The following is an 18,604-nucleotide window of genomic DNA, read 5'->3' as shown; positions in this document are numbered from 1 at the left end:
TTGCATTGCTGTTGTATCTCTGCCTCACTGGCATACACATCTGCATTTGACAATGTGCCAAATCATCCCATTAGCCTTATTGCTGCCATCTGACACCTGATGATGCAGGCATCAAGGAGAAGGGCAGAGTTTGGTCATATTGGTCTTTCAACATCAGATTACCCAAAGATTGGCTGACAGCAAAGAGTCAAACCTCATTGGATTGCTTCACTGCACTTTTCCTCCCCAGGAGTTATTGTTTGTCTCTCGCCTGCCAAAATTTCAAACTTTTTTCTAATTCACATTCAGCTCAGCTGCCCTAAAATTTCAGTTTCACAGGTGTGTAATAATTTTTTGAAAAATGCATCACTCAGCTACTTATACCTGTGAGTTGAGGACATGTATTTGTTTTAGCTAGCCTTTTTTCGCCTGTTCTTGAACAGAATCAACTTTTTAGGATAGCTGTGGAGTGCACATTGAGGCTGTGGTTTTACAAGTTTATTGTTTTACACTTTTTTTAATGCAGAGTTTTGATGCATGTTTTTATTCATGTGTGGTCACATTTTCACTTCACACAGCAGTGCATTCATTCACACTCTCATCCCAACACAAAATAATGAACATACAAGTGAAAATTCAGACAAGTTTATTTACAAGCACAGTAGCAGTATAAAGAATGATCCAGAGTCATTTAAGAAGCACTGTGTTATATATTACCTCCATTCTTTACACAGACCAGATCCCCTCTATTTCCACTCTTGCTCATTAACTGTGACTGTAGAGCAATTTAGCTCGAAACTTTTTGGTGCTCCATAAACACACAAAGAGTCTGTATAAAGACATGAAGGAAACAGCATTTTTTTTAAAATCTTATTTGTAATGCATTTAAAGAAATAATGGACAAGTGCACAGCTGAGCATGAACAGAGGAGTGACTGAAAAGTAAAGTTACAGTCTCACAAGTGAAATAATTTGTTGCATACAACAAAACAAATAGAAAAACCTTTTATGACTTTCCAGTGTACCACAGTAGCATAATACATTTTTGGGGGTCATAAGTGAAAATGATACCACATCATCTCAGCCACTTTAACATATCCATCAATCTTTCTCCAAGCAAGAGTCTTGTGTACATCTCCAAAAGCACTGTGAGCTTCAGTTGAGGCTTAAGTGTAAACATAGGCTATATCAGTGATCGCTGAAGCAGGCACACACAAAGCCAAGTATAGAGTAAAGTCATGCAGAGCACTACGTGGTTATGAGTGGAGTTTACAGGGAGGGACTCCAGTAGAATACAAGCCATGAACTGCACATGAATTGCTTTACCTTAGTGTGCTAGGGTTGTGCTTGGATGAAAAGAGGCAAACTAAAAACGTTGTCTGCACATCATACAGAGGGATTCCATACCTCATAAGGCAATAAGGCTTAAGACATGAAAGACAGCGATAGGCTGGGTTGCTTTAAAAACTGGAAAGCCAAAAGTTCTGTGGAGTTGGTGTATTGCAAAATATTTTTCTAGCTTTCACCCTAATCTATGACACCCCACTCCTCCCCCAAAAAACGAAAAGAAAATCTTGCCTCTTTTCCACCAGAAATGATGAGAAATATTTGGAAATGGGAGAAAGAAGGCCGCGGAAAACAGGCCGTTTCAAGAGTGTTTTTAAAATATTCACCGAGGGAATATGGTGAATAGGAAATAGATTACAAAAGTAGACAACTGAATTTTACAGTTTGATTTTCTTTTCATATTTTTTAAAATATTAGCTGAATATTAAGATTCAGACTTTGTTTTTTTTGTTGTTTTTTTACACAAACATTAAAAGCTGCCACACCCACAGAGTGTCTGAGAAAAAGAGAGAAGAAGACGGGCTTAAATATCTGTGTGACCAAGTAGAAAAACAACACCTCTGTACAGCCGAGCCACTAGAAAACTCCACAGAAACAACATCACTATGAAGACCACTTTGTTCACATTAAAAACAAGCATCCAATGGTCTGACAGTCGGAGATAAGATGCTGGCAGAAGAGAAATCTTCAACATGTAGATGAGAGTGTCCCAAGGCCAACTCTGTTTGAACTGGGGTCAAAATAGTTGCCTGAACTGAGATTGCCGTGATGAAAACTGGCCTAAAGACAAATTAAAAGGTCAAATCTTGAGCAGTTGCATTAAAGCAAATTACTAATTAGAGTGAGGGATCATGCGCATGGCCCTGTGTGTACGTTGATGATCCCACGTGTATGCATGTGAATGAAGTTGAAAATTTCATGAGGCATTGCGTGAAAGCCCGGCCGTGGTTTGACGTTGTCATAGTAGTGGTGTGTGATGAAGATGCCAGAGGGGTTCATAGGAAACGCCCAGAAACCGTAGAGGTGGACCTCCTCGCACATCTCTAATGCGGCGGTGACTAGCATCAGGCCGCTGCTGAGCCGTTTGGCGCGGACGCCCTGCACCGCCCAGAAGCGCTGCACGTTAAGCAGATACTGCGGGTGGAAGAAGAACACACCTCTCTGGGAGTCAAAATCATCCAGCATATACTTAACTCTGAATGACACGTCGGTGTTGCGGGTGTTGTAGAACGCGGGTAGCACCACTGAGGAGTTTTCGTAATTCTGAAGGACGTCATAAAACGGCCTCCGCCATTTCTCCAGCTTCTGAAATCTGCAGAGAAAGTGATTCATGTGATAAAAGGAAAAGATCATTGGCAGAAGCTGAGCTAAAGAGGTGTTCTTTCTCAGACCCATATTTACAGTACCTCTCAGTTATAATGCTCGGGTTTATTGTCACCAGATCTGTTTTAGTCCCAACATCTGCTGAATATTTGTCATTAATGGGCGGTATGTTGCATCTGCAAAAAAAGGAAAATAACGTTTCACTAGAGTTTAATAATCATTTAGATTTGACTTGATATGTTTAAAAAGAGGCATGCTGAGGAGACAACCTGAAGAGCTGCACAAGTAATCATATAATAGTTTTAATAAGAAGTTGTTGGGGTATTTTTCTTTTTACAATAAATTACATAAATTGGTTAACCAACCAAAAATCCAGAAGAAAACACATTACACAAAAGGCATAAACTGATTTGCAGGTCATTTGGGGCGACCGTGGCTCAGGGGGGTTGGGAACCGTATCTGTAACCGGAAGGTCGCCGGTTCGATCCCCTGGCTCTCTGTCCTGGTCGTTGTCTCCTTGGGCAAGACACTTTACCCTACTTGCCTACTGGTGTTGGCCAGAGGGGCCGATGGCGCGAAATGGCAGCCTCGCTTCTGTCAGTCTGCCCCAGGGCAGCTGTGGCTACAACCGTAGCTTGCCTCCACCAGTGTATGAATGCGAGAGTGAATGAATAGTGGCATTGTAAAGCGCTTTGGGTGCCTTGAAAAGCGCTATATAAATCCAATCCATTATTAAGTGAAATCGGTATTGATCTCCTACCAGCCAGAATTGTGACTCCCACTATTCGTACTATCCTGATCTCAGTTTGTTATGTGCATAAAGCACACCTGTACACACAATCAGTTTCTATTATTCAAACCTGTCTGCCACCATGGGCAAGAACAACGACTCGTCAGAGGACGTCAGAGACAAGATCGCACCATGTACAAGTCAGGAATGGGCTACGAGACCATCAGCAAGAAGCTTAGTGAGAAGGTGACAACTGCTGGTGCAATTATTAAGAAAAGAAAAAAATATAAAATCATAAAGTGATGAGAACCTACTTCCCTCAGTCAGAAGACTGAAAATGGGTCATGGGTCTTTCCGCGTGACAATGACCCAAAACAAACCACTAGGGAAAAGGAGTGGGGAAAGAAGAAGCACATTAAGGCCATGGAGTGGCCCAGCCAGTCTCCAGAACTCAGTCCTAGAAAATATATGGAGGGAGCTGAAGCTGCGAGTTGCCAAACAGCAGTCAAGAAATCTAAATGATTTAGAGAGTTTCTATAAAGACGAGTGGACTAAAATCCCTCCTGAGATGTGTGAAAACTGACCAGCTACAAGAAACGTATCGAAATACTTATCTCACTCAATGACATGAAGCTCAACTTATAACTTTTATGTAATGTTTTTTTTCTTTATCTGTATCAAAATGAAACGACCATAAAAATTAGAAAGTGTTCATTCGTTTGTATATTCAGCAGGGGATCAATAATTATTTCCACCACTGTAACTGGAATAAACAGGAATTTTAACATTTGAATTTCTCTTGGTGAAGCGAGGTCTATGGGACTACACTGATCAGCAGCAACATTAAACCACTTCATATTCATTTTGCTAAAACAACTCTGATCCTTCAGGACATTAACAGTACCTCCAGGGATGTCCTTTGGTATCTGGATCTGCAACATTGGCAGCTTGTCATGCTGAATCCCCAGACACTCAATCAAATTGGGATTTAAGGTGTTTGAAGGCTCAATACCTTGGGCTTTTGGGAAGCCACTCTTCAACAATACTTGGTTGGAAGTTAAATGTCAAAGTTACAAAGTTCCATTTTTGTGAATGGTAGAACCAAGGATTTACTAGCAGAAACTTGGATTCTACAACGATCCAAGTAATACGCTTCAGTGGTTTTGATGTTGTGGCTGTTCAGTGTGTAGATTTCAGAATTTAGTGCTAGTTTATTATTTGATGCTTTGAGTTTAAAGGTTGGGGTAAAATTTCAAAGAATTTTGCATGAAAGAGGAAGTACTTTTATGACTTCTTGTCATGTAATTTTTCCCAAGTTAAAGTTTTAATATTCGTTCATTATTATTTTTTATTATTCATTCTCAATTAACCACCAATTGTTCAATGACAATTTGTATGTATTCCTCGAAATTAATATAAAGATCAAGAATATTAAATCAGAACAGAATTCCAGGTAACACTGTACAACTCTCACATATCAAATACTAAAAGACTGCATCGTGAATACCTAAAAACAAAATCTGCTGAGTCAATTTCCTTTCCACATTTGCTGTTCTTGATGATACCACCATTTCCAATGACAGCACATTTCTTGAACTGCGACTTGGAATACGGCATATCCTGAAAGACATGAGGTGGTAATGTCAAATGAACACAACACAAGAACTTTTGAAATAAAACACATCAGATCAGCAGGTTTGGAAATGCCCACAGATACAGTAGAAAATAGCAAACACTCATAAAGAGGTGGTGAACTCACATCTGGTAACATCTTGAAGATCTCAGTAGTAATGGGAAGGATCCCACTGGTGTCCACCTCGTACCTCAGCTTGGTCCCTGCAGGAGTGTTCCTCTTGGTTGTGAACAGAAAGTTAGGAGCATTACAGCAGCGCGACAGAGACATCCTTCAGGACGACACCAAAGAAAAGTAAAACTTAGCTTTAGAAGATGCACGGTAAGATCAAAACCAAAATTATTTCAACCTTTACATCCTAATTGTTTTGGGTTGTTTATCAAAAGATGGTCATTACAAATTAACAATGTCTTTTTAAATAAAATGTTATTTCAGCTCTTGATATCGTCTTAAAACATACCTTTGATTAATGAGTTTGCACATTTTTTAAAGAGCCCAGAACCCAAAGATGATAGTTTTATAGATCACTGGTCACATTGTTAGATACACTTGCTTGTTAATGCAAATGTCATCCAGCAATTCAATGCCTTTTGGCATGTAGAGCTGGTCAAGACAACCTAATAGGTGGTGAATTACTTTGAATGGTTGTTGCCATACAGGGTGGTATTTTTGAGTATTTCAGGAGCTAAGGATTTCCCACACAACTATCTCAAGGATAAAATACCTAGTGAGTGGCAGTTCTCTGGGCAAAAATGTCTTGGTGTTGCCAGAGGTCAAAGAAAAATGACCAAGCTGTTTTGAGGTGACAGGAAGACATCAGAAACCCAAATAACCATTGATTATATACAAAGTATACAGAAAAGCATCTCTGAATACACAACATATCAAAGCTTGAAGCAGATGGGCTACAGAAACTGATGCTAAAGTTCACATGGGCTCTCCAAGGACGTGATGGAGATTGAGATCATGGATGTGCAGCTAAAAAATCTCTAGCAACTGTGTGATGCTATCATGTCAATTGAGACCAACATTTCTGAATGTTTCCAGCACCTTGTTGAAGCTGTGACACCAAGAGTTAAATTCTGTAGACAAAAAGGAGTCCAGCCCAGTATTAGCAGGGTGTAACCAAAAACGCTCCCATTGAGTGTATATAGTAAGATCCTGAACATGTTTGCTTTTTTCTTTTCTATGTAAGAATATATAGTATTTTATCCAGGATACTAATCCTTCATCTTATTCTACTTGGTTATTTATGATTCCCCAACAGTCAGTTCATCGAAATATTGTTCTATAAAATTTGGGGTTGGTATTCTCCATATTCTGTACTATTTGTACATATTTGGCTTGTAAAGTTTACTGTATTTTAACTACATTTTATCAGCAGAAGTAATCATTAATTTTCTGTAGAGGACTTCCAAACCAATAAATGTCAAGGTGATAATAGATAATAATGTTTCTTTTAAACTATTCAAAAGGTAACCAGTGCACTTCACAAAAAACACAGTCTTTAGAAAAAAGACCTTTTCGATAAATGCAGACATTTACATACATAATTCCTCTGCTCAGAATGAGTAACACTTACTTAAAGTTGCTGGCCTCCTCCTTGTTCTGCTCCCACCTACACACCTGCAGGTTTCGCCATCTTTCAAAGAGATCTGACGTTTTCACCCTGGTAGAGAGACGGACAGGATTGAGAGACTTGTGGGATGAGGAAAGACGACTTTATTCCGACTGACATGGTTTTTCCAATTAACCATTATTTCTGAAGAGGCAACAAATTGAAGAAACACCTTAAACGTTTCAAAAAGATAAACCAGAGGCCAAAAAATTTACTGCAACTTTACTGATCACCCTGGATCTCGACTCATTAACAGAAAGCACATCTGTAAATAGATGTCCTTGAACTGACATGCCCTTGGAGATGATTGGGGCGGCGTGATTTGCTCTGGGAGTCAGGCTTGTGCGTTCATTTTGCTGCCTGCCAGAGTGACAACAGCTGTTCCCTGCCGCAGCCAGAGTCGTTCTAGGGCTTTCATTGAGCACTCAGTATGATTTTGATAATTAAGCTGCCAGCCTGAGGGCCACATGCAAAAGGTCACTGGACATTGTTCATATTCACACAAGAGGAAAGATGCTGCTCAGATTGCCTTTGGAGCAAGTGGCTCATTGAATGAATCTGGCCAGTGATCTACTGTATGTTGTAAGCATGTTATTTATAGTGTCCTGTAGTGATAAGAAAATAAGAAGCGCAACAACTTGGCTCAATAGTGTTGGCAACAAAATGGATGTTATTGAGTAATGAAACTGCTCAAATGGTCAAGAATTGCCTGAAGTAACAACATAAAATAATCTGCGCTAGCAAATGTGTCAACTGTATTGACACTGTGTGTACTTACTGAAACATGTACTTATTTTTGTTTGTCTTTTTGGTCACACTATGGCATGACTCCAGACCTGAAAGTGTTGTTTACTTAGCTGGTTGACCTTTAATAACTCAATAACTATTACTGTGAACTTTTATGATACTGGATGGTTGACAAAATTCATTGGGTTGCCTTGAAATCTTTCATCACGCCAGTGTCAAAAACTGCTGCCCAACAGCAAGAAAACAAATAATATTGGTCTTCTATTGGTGGGCCTCTTCACCATGTTTCACGGTGCTAGTGCTAGTTTAGCCAAAATAAGCAAGTATTGCTTTCTACACTACGCACTAAAACACCCTGTATGTAGGGAGACTTTGCAAATTAAGCCTCCTAATGTTAGCTGATAACACACCACCTTCTCATCTTAAAATAGCCACTTCTAGCGTTAAAAAACCAACATGTCAGAAGTCAAAATGCTAACACAGGGGCTTCCAAAACAGAGCTCTCATCCATCTTTAATGGAATCATGTTCAAGTATCTTCAAATACTATCCTTTTCAGATTTATTTTGTGCCTTGTGCAGTATTAAGTTGTAGCATTGAGAATGTTAGCATGCTAGAATAGATTTAGCCCATTTTTGCCAACAAAGCCTCAGCTTACAAAGAAATAATCAGAATGTTGTTGACACATTTGGCTTGCATTCATCACACTTCACATGATATTGTAATGTGTGACATACAGATGAAAAGTTCTGCAGTCATTAGTTGGCTATAATGACTGTAAACTAATGAGAATTAAAATCTGCTGAGATGTGTCAAGGTTGTCAAGGAGGACAACTTCACTAAAACCTGACCAATACTTTAGAAGGACGAGCAATTCTTGAAAATGCCTGTAAAACTACCAATACTACCTTCACCATGAGCACAACTTAGCTTATTCTCTAAGCTAAGTTGTACACAAGTACAGGATGTCATTTTAGAGTTGTTGTTGTTTTTTTAACAAGATTGTTAAGGGCCAATCTTGTGGCCCTTAACAAAGGGCCACAAGATTGGCCCTTTGTTAAAATATCATCAATATCTTGCCAATACTCTTAGTGGAGCAGTCAGGGATGATAGACATCTCATCATCAAGTTTGAAAAATATTTACACCTAAAATGCTGACTTTAAGTAATCTGATTACCTGTAAATTTTACATGTGATTTGGCTAAACTGGTACAGTGTAATTTAATTATTAATTACTTGAATAAATAAACTTTTCATTTTATGTATTTATGTTGCATTTAGTTAAAATTATTGCTTCTTTTAGTTCAGTTAAGCTACAAAAGAGTTTAGAACTCCTGCTTTGACTTGGATTCATATTGTTGTCATCCAGAACCAGACATTGTTTTGAAAATGCTAGTTACTCTTACGCTGGTGGTGATGCTTAATTTTTAACTTCTTCATGCGTTTTTTTTTTTTTCTTCTACTACTCAATTTATCTTCACTGACACTGTACCAGTGAACCCTACTCCTGACACATGAATACTTTCATACATGATAAACACGCAGGATTACCTTGGAGATTTTTTTACCTTGTTAGATGAAACATAATCGGACACTCACATTGTCAGCACTTTGACGTCTATAATCTCCTGTCTGAGCTCCCTGCATGCAGTAGAGTTGTAATCAAAGGAGCCATCATAGTTTTCCAGATACCTGGAGGGATAAAAAGAGTCATCCTCTGCTTACATCTATTCAACATAAAAGAATTTAACAATAAACAGAAGAGATAAAATACACTATGCTTAAATAATATATATATATGTAAAACAGTGTGTTTAAAGGTCACAATAAGAAAAAATATTTCATTTTTAATATAAAATGTCTATGGTTTGACTTTATGAAATACTAGAATATCAGTAGAGCATTGTGGAATGACAAATGACAGAAATGATGTCACTGATTTTAGGCGTCACAAACAAGATAGTAACATGTCTACTGGACACTTGCACCAGATTCTGTTACATCTTAGTCTAAACCAATGTCATACACTAAGTGAAGAAACGTAGCACCTCTCATATTTTTATATAGTTCACTGGCTATGATGAGAACTTGCATGGTGTAACATTGGTACTCTGGGGCTAAAATGTGTGCATACACTGTATGTTCACATGTTGAATTAGGAGAGAAACAGACAAGGAAATAGGGCTGATTCCAGTGCTTGGCTTGCTAAAATGGTGGATTAGACGGTTTAGCGGTGTAGCATCTGGTGGTTATGAGCGTGGCCGGGTCGGTGCTTTTGTGTGAGGAGTAAGTAAGTATATCAGCTGTGCTGGCTGGAGTAACGTGACAGTTTGACTGATTTATTACAATTTTGTCACACTGTAAACATGAACACATACAACAGTAGTCATGCAAACAAGTAACCATAACAAAGAGGTAATAACAAACAAAGAGTTTGGGAGGAATTTTATCTTTTTTAATAAGGACTAAAGAATTGGAAGAGCTTCTTTTAGACACATGTGAAACAATCGTTACACTGGAATGGCAACATTAACCAAAAAGTATACAAAAATAATGTCTTTAATGTGTGGTGTGCTTTTGGTTGATTTCACAAAATGGTCGTGTGAAGAACGCTGGAAAAAGAGCCATGCTGGCTGGGAAATTTAAAGTCGGCTGTTGTATTTCTGTGTACTGATGCCTCATTTCTTCCAGCCTTTTGTTTAAACGTGATCAGAAAGCGGTCAGGATAAAATGTGTGTGTGGTGGGGGGCGTGGTTAGTATGGAGGAATAGGAGCCTGCTAGTATTATGTTTTGTTGGGTAGTCGATTTTTAAATATCACTAATTACTATAATGCTTTGTTGAAATAGCTTGGATGTACATCTGTGAAGCAAAGAGACTCCGTTATGGAGATGTTTGGTTTCATCCTAGGGTTAGAAGCACAGACAGTATCAAAGATGCACGTAGCCACCATCACAGAAGTTATTAAGTTGAACGTTTTCATGTGGTCACCCTGGTGCTTTAAAAACCAGGTGTGGTGAGCAGGCTCTGACTGTTCAAAGAGTAAGGGACTTCACCCCCTGCTGACCATTCAAAAGAATGCAAGCCATGGTGGCTTCACCTTCAGACCCAGAAGCTACATCCATCTTTCACACTGCACATGTTTAGAAGCCAGGGATGAAAATTGAACTGAACATGTTACATGATTTAGGTTCTGAGGGGAAAAAAAATAAGGAAACACATGTATTTTCCCTCATGCTTATCCTATTACCACAGCACCATTTGCTATATTTCTGCTGCGATGCCTGCTAACATTAACCCTAGCTAACTGTAAATACATGTGCGACTGAAATCTGTCATGGGTTTTCCACGTGCGCTTCTTTGACACTACATGTAACATGCATGGACTCAATAAAAATTCAGCATTATATAAAGTTATTCTGACATTAGCACTGTAGGCCACAGTCTTGCTTTAGTGGTTATTTAGATGGGGTTTTTTTCACATTTGCGGGGGGTTTTTGTTCTTACACCATCAATATGATGCATTTGTAAACTGTCTTACCCTCATGAGATTGCTATCTTTATCCTGATCCAAAATCTTCCTGTTAAGGTTCGGCAGTTTATTTTTATTTTTATTCCTATTTATTCTATTTATCCCCTTCGTATATTTTATTTATATATGTCTCTGTATTTATATGTGTGTGTGTGTGTGTGTGTGTGTGTGTGTGTATATATATAATATTCTGTAACTGTAACTTCTGTCGGTGCTGTGCTTTTGGAAACCGAATTTCCCAGAGGAACCCACCCGAGGGATTAATAAAGTTTTTATCTTATCTTATCTTATCAGTGAGGCACAGAACTGATCCATCTCTTTCTGGCTTCATTCACCTAAATGTTTTTTGTTGGCTTGTTTAACCCAAAGGACATATTGATCTGTTGTATATCTTGTGGTAGAGACTTTACTTTTCTTTACATCTTATTGTTAAACTGAAAGAATTCATATACTGGAGAACTACATCAGAATTTTAGAGGGCTCTTGCAATGCTAACAGTGTTTTTGATAATGCTTGGTTAGGGACATGATGACATGTGAATTGGGGGAACCTGCAATGTGTCTTTGTTAGAATGAATGTTGGTATCTGTCGCACATTAAATGGAGCATTCTGTTTTGAAAGATGAATAAAACTGCTGCATATTACTTGTGGCTGTGAGGTAAATGAGGTGAGTTAACAAAGCAAGAAAAAAAAGATTATAAAAGGATGCAACAAGCAATACAATGGAGAGATGCATTAAAGGAACAAGATGCTGGGATAAGATTGTACAAATAAGGAACGATGAAACTGGTTGTCTACATCCACCTGATGATGCAGTGTATTTCTGAGGTTATACAGAGAGGAGCGGTGGTCTCATAGAATATATTTGACACGCTGAATAGAGGCTGTTCATTCTTGTTTTAGCTAAGATGATAAAACCTTTGCAAGTGTTCTCTGTTCAGGTCTGAAATCAAGACAACAATTTACTCCATGAGGTGAATTTCGTCGCTTATGGCTTCTTAGATTGACTGCGCAATTGCTGGTTGAAAAAACCAATCCAAGATGAGCATTTTAGCACAATTTCGTGGGGTGTGGGAGGCGGGGAGGGAAAAAAATCGGGCACGTTCCTGTCTTCTTGTAACAAAGAGAGTACAGTGGGGAAAAGGGGTTAAATCCAGGTCGCAGAGAGAGACAATGCAGATGTGAGAAGGGGAGATAGGAGGAGCGGAGAAGTGTCCACACTATGCATATGGTATACACACAGAGCTGTGCAGAACAGTATGAGACATAGGTTGACAAGGCATTTTGAAATGGGTGCTGGATGCGACACAGAGATACAAGGAGAAGCCAGTACATCAACAGGAGACCGTGGTTCAACCAGCTTCTGAAAGGGGGTGGGATTTAGGGATTTGGGAGGGGTCGAGGTGGACGGGATCAGACAACATGCAAGAGCAAATCTGAAGTGCAACCACCACTGAAAAAAATATGAGAGTTTATCCCTTTTAAACTAATGAAAAAAAAAGAGAGATATTCTTGGGTTTCTGTGAAAATGCTAAAAATGCCTTCAAACTGGCCTACCTTTGAGGGCGTTTTTTTTTCTTCTTAATATCAGCTAGGCAGGGTGTGACTATTACGGAGATCTGTGAATCTGGCTGAAAATTCTGACGGAAACATCTGTCAACATGCAGACAGGTTAAGTTAGAGTTAAACGTGTGATGTAGCCCTGTGACATCAGCAACCCCCTGCTAGCTTCCTAAACCTGCAGATGTCAATAACAAGTAGAGAAGAAAAGTGCAAATGTGCCTCGGCTTGAGCCCTTTCTACAGCATCTGAGGGGAGTCATGGGGTATCAGCGGCCCAGTCCACGCATGCAGGGCTGGGTCGTCACTAGAGATGGTGGATTTGAAACTTGTGATCTCTCATTCACTCTGCCTTTCAGTCTCTCTCTCGCTCTCTCTCTCACACACACTCTCTTTTGTCAGAGGTGTTGTGCAGTCAGTGGCGCTGGAAAGGTACCTTTTCCTTCCATTTCTGGCAGGCTTCAGAGATCCGTCATCGGAGAAATTAACGGGACCGGTCCAATTTCCTGTCTCGTCCCCTTTGAGTCGGCTAAACTGTTGCGCACTAGTAAGAAAATGAGTCAGTTTATTTGGGATTTATTTTCCCCATTGTGCAAATGTCAAACACATACTCCCAATCGCATATGTTCAGTCACAAAACCCAGAAAAAGTTGTACCTTTACACACTCACACATGCACATACAGAGGAAGAGGGGACCAGCTTTTTGGCTAAAGAAAGACAGTATATGACACCAAGCAGGGTTACAGTGACACCGTGATCTGAATGATACATTTATGCTGGGCTGATGCCACTAATCTGAGTGTGATTCAAACATTCACACTGTGCAATATTTGCTTGTGTGAGCGTTAGACTTGTAAATCAATATATTGAAGTGAGTGATTTAAGAGATGAGCGATAATCAGTGCCAACCGGCCAGCAGATTTGCCAATATAGTATTAAGCTGCCAATCTAGACCATCTTTTCATCCAGATATTACTGAGAAACAAAGGGAAGATTGGTTTAAGCCACCAGATCTAATAGTATTCAGTGAGTGAGAAGAACCTAACCCAGGTGAGGTATCTCAATTTAGAGCTAAAGACTAATACATCGATACTGTACCTAACAAAAAGATGCAATGGCTTGCAGAAGCTTAACCTGACCTTTGGTCTCGCTATGTTAACTTCAGCTGGATGCCATCACAGTACATTTATCAGAGGAGGTCATTTGGTGCATGTGTTTTATAGGATGTTATAACTGTGCCCGGAATAAAAAAAAGCTCATTCTACAGGAGCGAGAGCCGGGATTTCTTTGAGGGAGAAAATGGAGGAATGCAGCTATTTTTAGCTGTCAATCAAATCTGAAAATGGCAGTATTGTTTTGTTGTTCTCAATAAATCCATCCTCCTCCTTTGCTGCACATGCAGCAGATGTTACTTAGACAGGAGGAAAATGTGTTGAAAGCTATTTTCAGCTCAGTGTTTGTGCATTAGAAGGGTTTCTGGCACCAGGATTAAATGGTAAATGTGATCTTTATGAAGGGAAATGTCAGCACGTTAAAGTATATTCCTTAGTTTTGTGGGGAAAAATGTCCAGTCATTTGAAAACTTTTGTGCTTTTCACGTGTTGTTTTTTTACTTAAAATTTGATCTTTGAGATTTTCTCAACATCATCACATTCCATACATCTAAATATCCGGAGGAGTACAACTTCTCCTGTTATGCTGACTATTATGCAAGTACTCATGCGTGACTCATTTCTAGGAGTGCTTTGTGGGTGTCGTGCTAATTTCAGCAGGAGGAGATTGAACCCAAAGAGCATTTCTGGATGCATTATGTGATGGAGCATTTATCATCAGGGGCTCGCATCAATACCAATCGGCAGGCGCGCTTAGCTGCTCTGAGTGCCACTTCAACATCTCCATGGCAGCGGCTGCAGAACCGAACGCTAAAATTCGAGAGGCTTCTGTCCCTCTTCTTGTGCCTCAGACAGGACAAAAGCTAATCAACGCTATTCAAAGCGGCACAGTTTGGTTCATTAGGTTATCTAACCTACACCTTAAACCCATAAACTTCTCTTCCACAGTGTGTTTTTTGTCCTGTCTTCCTCCCATCACCACCAGTCCTCCCTAAACCAGGTTCTCCCTGAGGTTTCTTCCTGTTAAGAGGGAGTTTTTTCTTCCCACTGTCACCAAGGGCTCGCTCAAAGTCGTCTGTTTGATTGTTGAGGTTTTCTCTGTATTGTTGTAGGGTCTCTGTCTTACAGTATAAAGCACCATGGGGCTACTGCTGTTGTGATATAAATAGAATTGAATTAGTCATAGCCAAAACAACAAGCCTACTGCAGGCTTGAGTTTAATCTGACATACTTCCGTGTTGTAGCAAAAATTCAAACTCCAAAAGTGATTACTTGAGTGCTTTGACAGGCTGGTAAGACTAGAAAAGCTCCATACAAATGTAGCTACATTAGATTACTTCTGACTCACAGATCAGCTTAGGATCAGGATCAGCCCTTAGGAGCCCATCTATAAGTCCACATGAGATGCTAATGCAAGCATTTGTAGACAAGCAACAATCACTAAGTTGCCCTGTAGCACTAATGTGCTCTGACTCCATCAGCACATCGATCTGGATGCTTTTTCACTGCTGTGTGTTTCTCTAAGACGACCTCGTCTGTTGTTCAGGCCAAAACTGAAAACTGGGCTGTAGCTGAGCCTCTCCTCTGCTTGTGCTCTTACTTTTTCTCTTCATATTCCTTCATATTGTTCAAAGTGCGGTGACTTGATACCATGTGCTAACATCAATGCTCAGTTACAGCTGTGTCAACAGCACAAAAACCAACAAAAAAAACCCACACGCACAAAGAGAAAAGGCTCAAAATCAGGGAGATACAGCTCACTTACATAATGCAACCAGAAGATTTAATAAACATCCATGACTCCACAGGGCAGCCAGTAATTTTGTGAAATGATTAATTGAAGCAGTAATAGACTCACTGATAATGACTATCATAATTAGTTGCATTTACACTGCCACTCATCATCTGTGCCTTTCTTAATCCCTTCCTCCCTGCAGCCCGGGGTGCTATTCTCTCTATCCAAGAGTATTTTTAGATCGCCCTCCTCAAGTCAAGCGGAGTTGAAAGTTAATGTCTTCGTTCTCAGAAGTGTGTCAGCGGTGTCCCTCAACGATCTCGGGCTGCCACTTTATAATCCTACACTCTCCACTTCACCCCTTTGGATGGCACCAGGATGGCAGACAGGGAGCGGATTTATGTGTCTCTCTAAGGTGCCTCCTTTCAAACTGAACGGTCAGATTCACAGACAGATTTATCAAGTACATCAATGTGCACGTCGTACTGTTTGACTTTAATGGGTATCCTCATGCATTGAACTGAGAGCCCCTTCAGCCATAACACTGACGTATACACAGAGTGAGTTGATGTAAGAGTGATGATACATCTAAACTGTTACTCCATAAGCCATCATTCAGTTTGCCAGCACCCAAATGTCTCCTCTGCAACCATCCTAGCCAGCCTACATGCCTCATGTAATTACCAATCTGTTTTTATGTTTTGTTTTTTTCTGTGAAGCACTGAAGCAAAGAAGTGCACAGCAAGCATCCTGCCAATGTGTTCTCCGGCCAAGGTTTGGAGGAGGGAAGAGGCTGGGTGTGGCCGAATCCATGTGGATGACTTTGGATTGTTTATGCATGGGTAGGTATCATAAGATGACGCTTCTCTCTCTCTCTGTTTCACACACACACACACACACGCATGCATGAAAACACATTCCTTTTATCACACTCCTTGGGTCTCTCACAGTCCCCTTCCTCTTTCCCTCGCACCCACTGAGGTGTGTGCAGACAGACTGTAGCAAAATGGCTGCCGCTGAGCCAACTGGTTTCTGTTGTGTGGCTTGTTCCCCTTCTCTCCTAGGCCGAGCTCTAGGAGGAGAGCAAAAAAAGGCGCAGGGGCGAAACAAAGTGTGTGTGCTTCGCGTCTGAATTCATGCATCTCACTGAAGAAGTCAGGATGCCATGAATCCATGCCGAGTATTATCAGACCAGCCCGGCAGGGTGGCAAGGGAGGGATTAGTTGTGTGCGTGTGTGTGTTTTTTGGGAGGGAGGGAGGGGGACTTTCAGATTGCAGCACATATATGTTTGCTTTAGTGAGCATATATGTCCTGTCGGTAAAGTATCTGGAGGTGGTGGTGAGAGGGGGGGTAAAGTTTTATGTTTCTTTTTGAAGCACCTGAAGCTCAAACATCCCAGCTTCTCAACATCTGCTCGTCTCACGGGGATTTTAAGCACAGAGTATAAAAGAAAGTGACCTGAAAGTTGGGAAATAAATCTTGCAGTGGGTTTACAGTGGACTACAAACCAGGGTCCAACTAAGGAACGCCTCTGTCAAGGGGTTAAATACTGATGCAGAGGCATGAAACGTGGCTCTGCAGTGGCAGCATGTGCACTAGGGTGCAGCCTGGTAAAATGAATTATTTAACAGGGACCAAAAAGAAATACACATCATCTTCAACATGCTGCTTTCTGTCATCATCATCACCATCATCATCATCACCATCATCAGCTCCAGTAGCGTTCATATGTGTTATGAAAATCTGATGCCTCTGTCAGATGTAGGCTACGACCAGTCAAGAAGGCTGAAACGGAAATCAAAGAAAGGTCTTTGAAGAAAAAACGAAAAAGAAGGGGAAAACATTACCATGCACAGCTGAAGCACTGTGTATGGTATGAATGTGATGCTTCGTTTTCTGAAAAGATCAAAAAACAAAAATAAAAGGAACAAAAAGGAAAAGAAATCCAATGGAAATTGTTTCTATGCCACTGGGGAGAAAGAAAAACATGGATGGTTAATTGCTATTGTTCTTTGCAGCCACTAAAGCTTGTCCCGACATGTAGACCATCCAGACTACTCTCATTTCTACTGAGCATGTTCTTACCTCATCACTCACATTTTTACCTTTTCCATTAAAAGCCACTGATATGATCAACAACGACTACAAAGGCATGCTTCTTACCGCTCACTGTCATCCTTACACTCTTGGAAACTGACTGCGCTCTAATGTTCTTTCTAATCGTGGCTGAAGAGAAGAAAGGAGTGGGGTAAAAAAATATCAGCACTTACCTCTTGATGTAGTTTTTCCCGTAGAGAATCTGCTGCAAAAGTGTGACGAGCCCAAACGCGCAAATAAATATGAAACAAAGAGATCTGCTGCCGAGCAAGTCTTTACCCGACGATGGGTCGGAGTATCCCATTTTTCGGCGCAGCATCCAGGGCTGACGGTGACACCCGCTTCGGTGTCTCTCTTCGCTGCATTCAGAACCAGGATGGCAGGTGTCTCGTACCCGCTGGAGTGGACATTGTCCATCACATTGTTTTCCCTTTTAGTCTGTTTTACTGCTCTCTGACCACAGCATCACCGGAGGAAGGTGATGTGCACCGGGATCTGCGCTTGAGATCTCAAATCGTTAGTGACCTTGTTTTAAAATACGCGATTCTTATGTTTTGTTTTTGTTTTTAATGTCTGAGTAAAAAAGCACGAACGGCCCCGGAGGATATTCTCGGTGCCTATCGGTTATCGCCCTATACCCGCTTCGAGGAGGCGCAGTCTCTCCGTCGTGTGCAAGCGGTGCAGATTTGTGTAAAATGCGCGCTGGGTGCAGAATAAATCCTGAGATCTCAAGTCAGACAAAGCAAAGGCATCGATTCTTATAAGCGCGATTCTCGCTCTTTTTCTTTAAATCGGGGGGCTGAGAGAATAACAGCGAAACACATCCCTCGTGCGTCTTGTCAAATCTGAGCAAAGGTGCGTGACTGAAATCTAAAAAGGAAGGAGGATGCGCCTTTTCCCAGCCAGGCGGACGGGGGCGCGCCGTAATTCATTTAGATGCTCCATACTCAGCCAAAACGCAAGGTCACGGTCTGCCGTTCAAGGATGCGTCTGCGCAGACACGACATCTACAGCCGCCCACTTCACATGACCTCGCAAAGCTGATAACAAAACAAAACAAAAACAAGTTTACCATATTCCACCTCTAAACTGCGAGCCTGGGCAAACTTAAAGAAATGACCAGATTATCTTCCATTACAAAAACGACACTAGCAGTAGGCGGATGGAGTAAGAACTAGAGAAGTACTATGAG

At 40.6% G+C, this 18,604-nt stretch overlaps 1 protein-coding gene across 2 annotated transcripts; it reads right to left on the bottom strand.

Moving 5' to 3' along the window:
* Window positions 1-627: 627 nt before the first annotated feature.
* On the bottom strand, window positions 628-18,349 carry st8sia5 (ST8 alpha-N-acetyl-neuraminide alpha-2,8-sialyltransferase 5). 2 transcript variants are annotated; one of them, XM_080876130.1, is made up of 9 exons: window positions 17,586-18,349; window positions 12,903-13,010; window positions 12,465-12,560; window positions 8,976-9,068; window positions 6,594-6,680; window positions 5,138-5,282; window positions 4,886-4,998; window positions 2,732-2,824; window positions 628-2,637 (listed from the first exon to the last, which is right to left on the bottom strand). In XM_080876130.1, exons 1-9 carry the CDS (start codon window positions 17,729-17,731, stop codon window positions 2,175-2,177), a joined length of 1,344 nt encoding a protein of 447 aa, XP_080732256.1. In that variant the 5' UTR covers window positions 17,732-18,349; the 3' UTR covers window positions 628-2,174. The 2 variants fall into 2 exon arrangements, with proteins under 2 accessions (XP_080732256.1, XP_080732257.1); XM_080876131.1 differs by lacking the exon at window positions 12,465-12,560.
* Window positions 18,350-18,604: the final 255 nt, after the last annotated feature.

Source organism: Rhamphochromis sp. 'chilingali' (genome assembly GCF_963969265.1).
Source record: "Rhamphochromis sp. 'chilingali' genome assembly, chromosome: 2".
Classification (NCBI taxonomy): Eukaryota; Metazoa; Chordata; class Actinopteri; order Cichliformes; family Cichlidae; genus Rhamphochromis; species Rhamphochromis sp. 'chilingali'.
This window is presented reverse-complemented; position numbering and strand designations above follow the sequence as displayed.

Bases quoted from the DNA above. Each gene is read 5' to 3' on its own strand.
- st8sia5 (XM_080876130.1), bottom strand. From the start codon at position 17,731: ATGCTGCGCCGAAAAATGGGATACTCCGACCCATCGTCGGGTAAAGAC. The intron at 5,283-6,593 runs GTAAGTGTTACT...GTCGTCCTGAAG, and splicing joins GAGGAGGCCAGCAACTTTAA to GATGTCTCTGTCGCGCTGCT. The intron at 2,638-2,731 runs GTACTGTAAATA...CTTTCTCTGCAG, and splicing joins CCGAGCATTATAACTGAGAG to ATTTCAGAAGCTGGAGAAAT.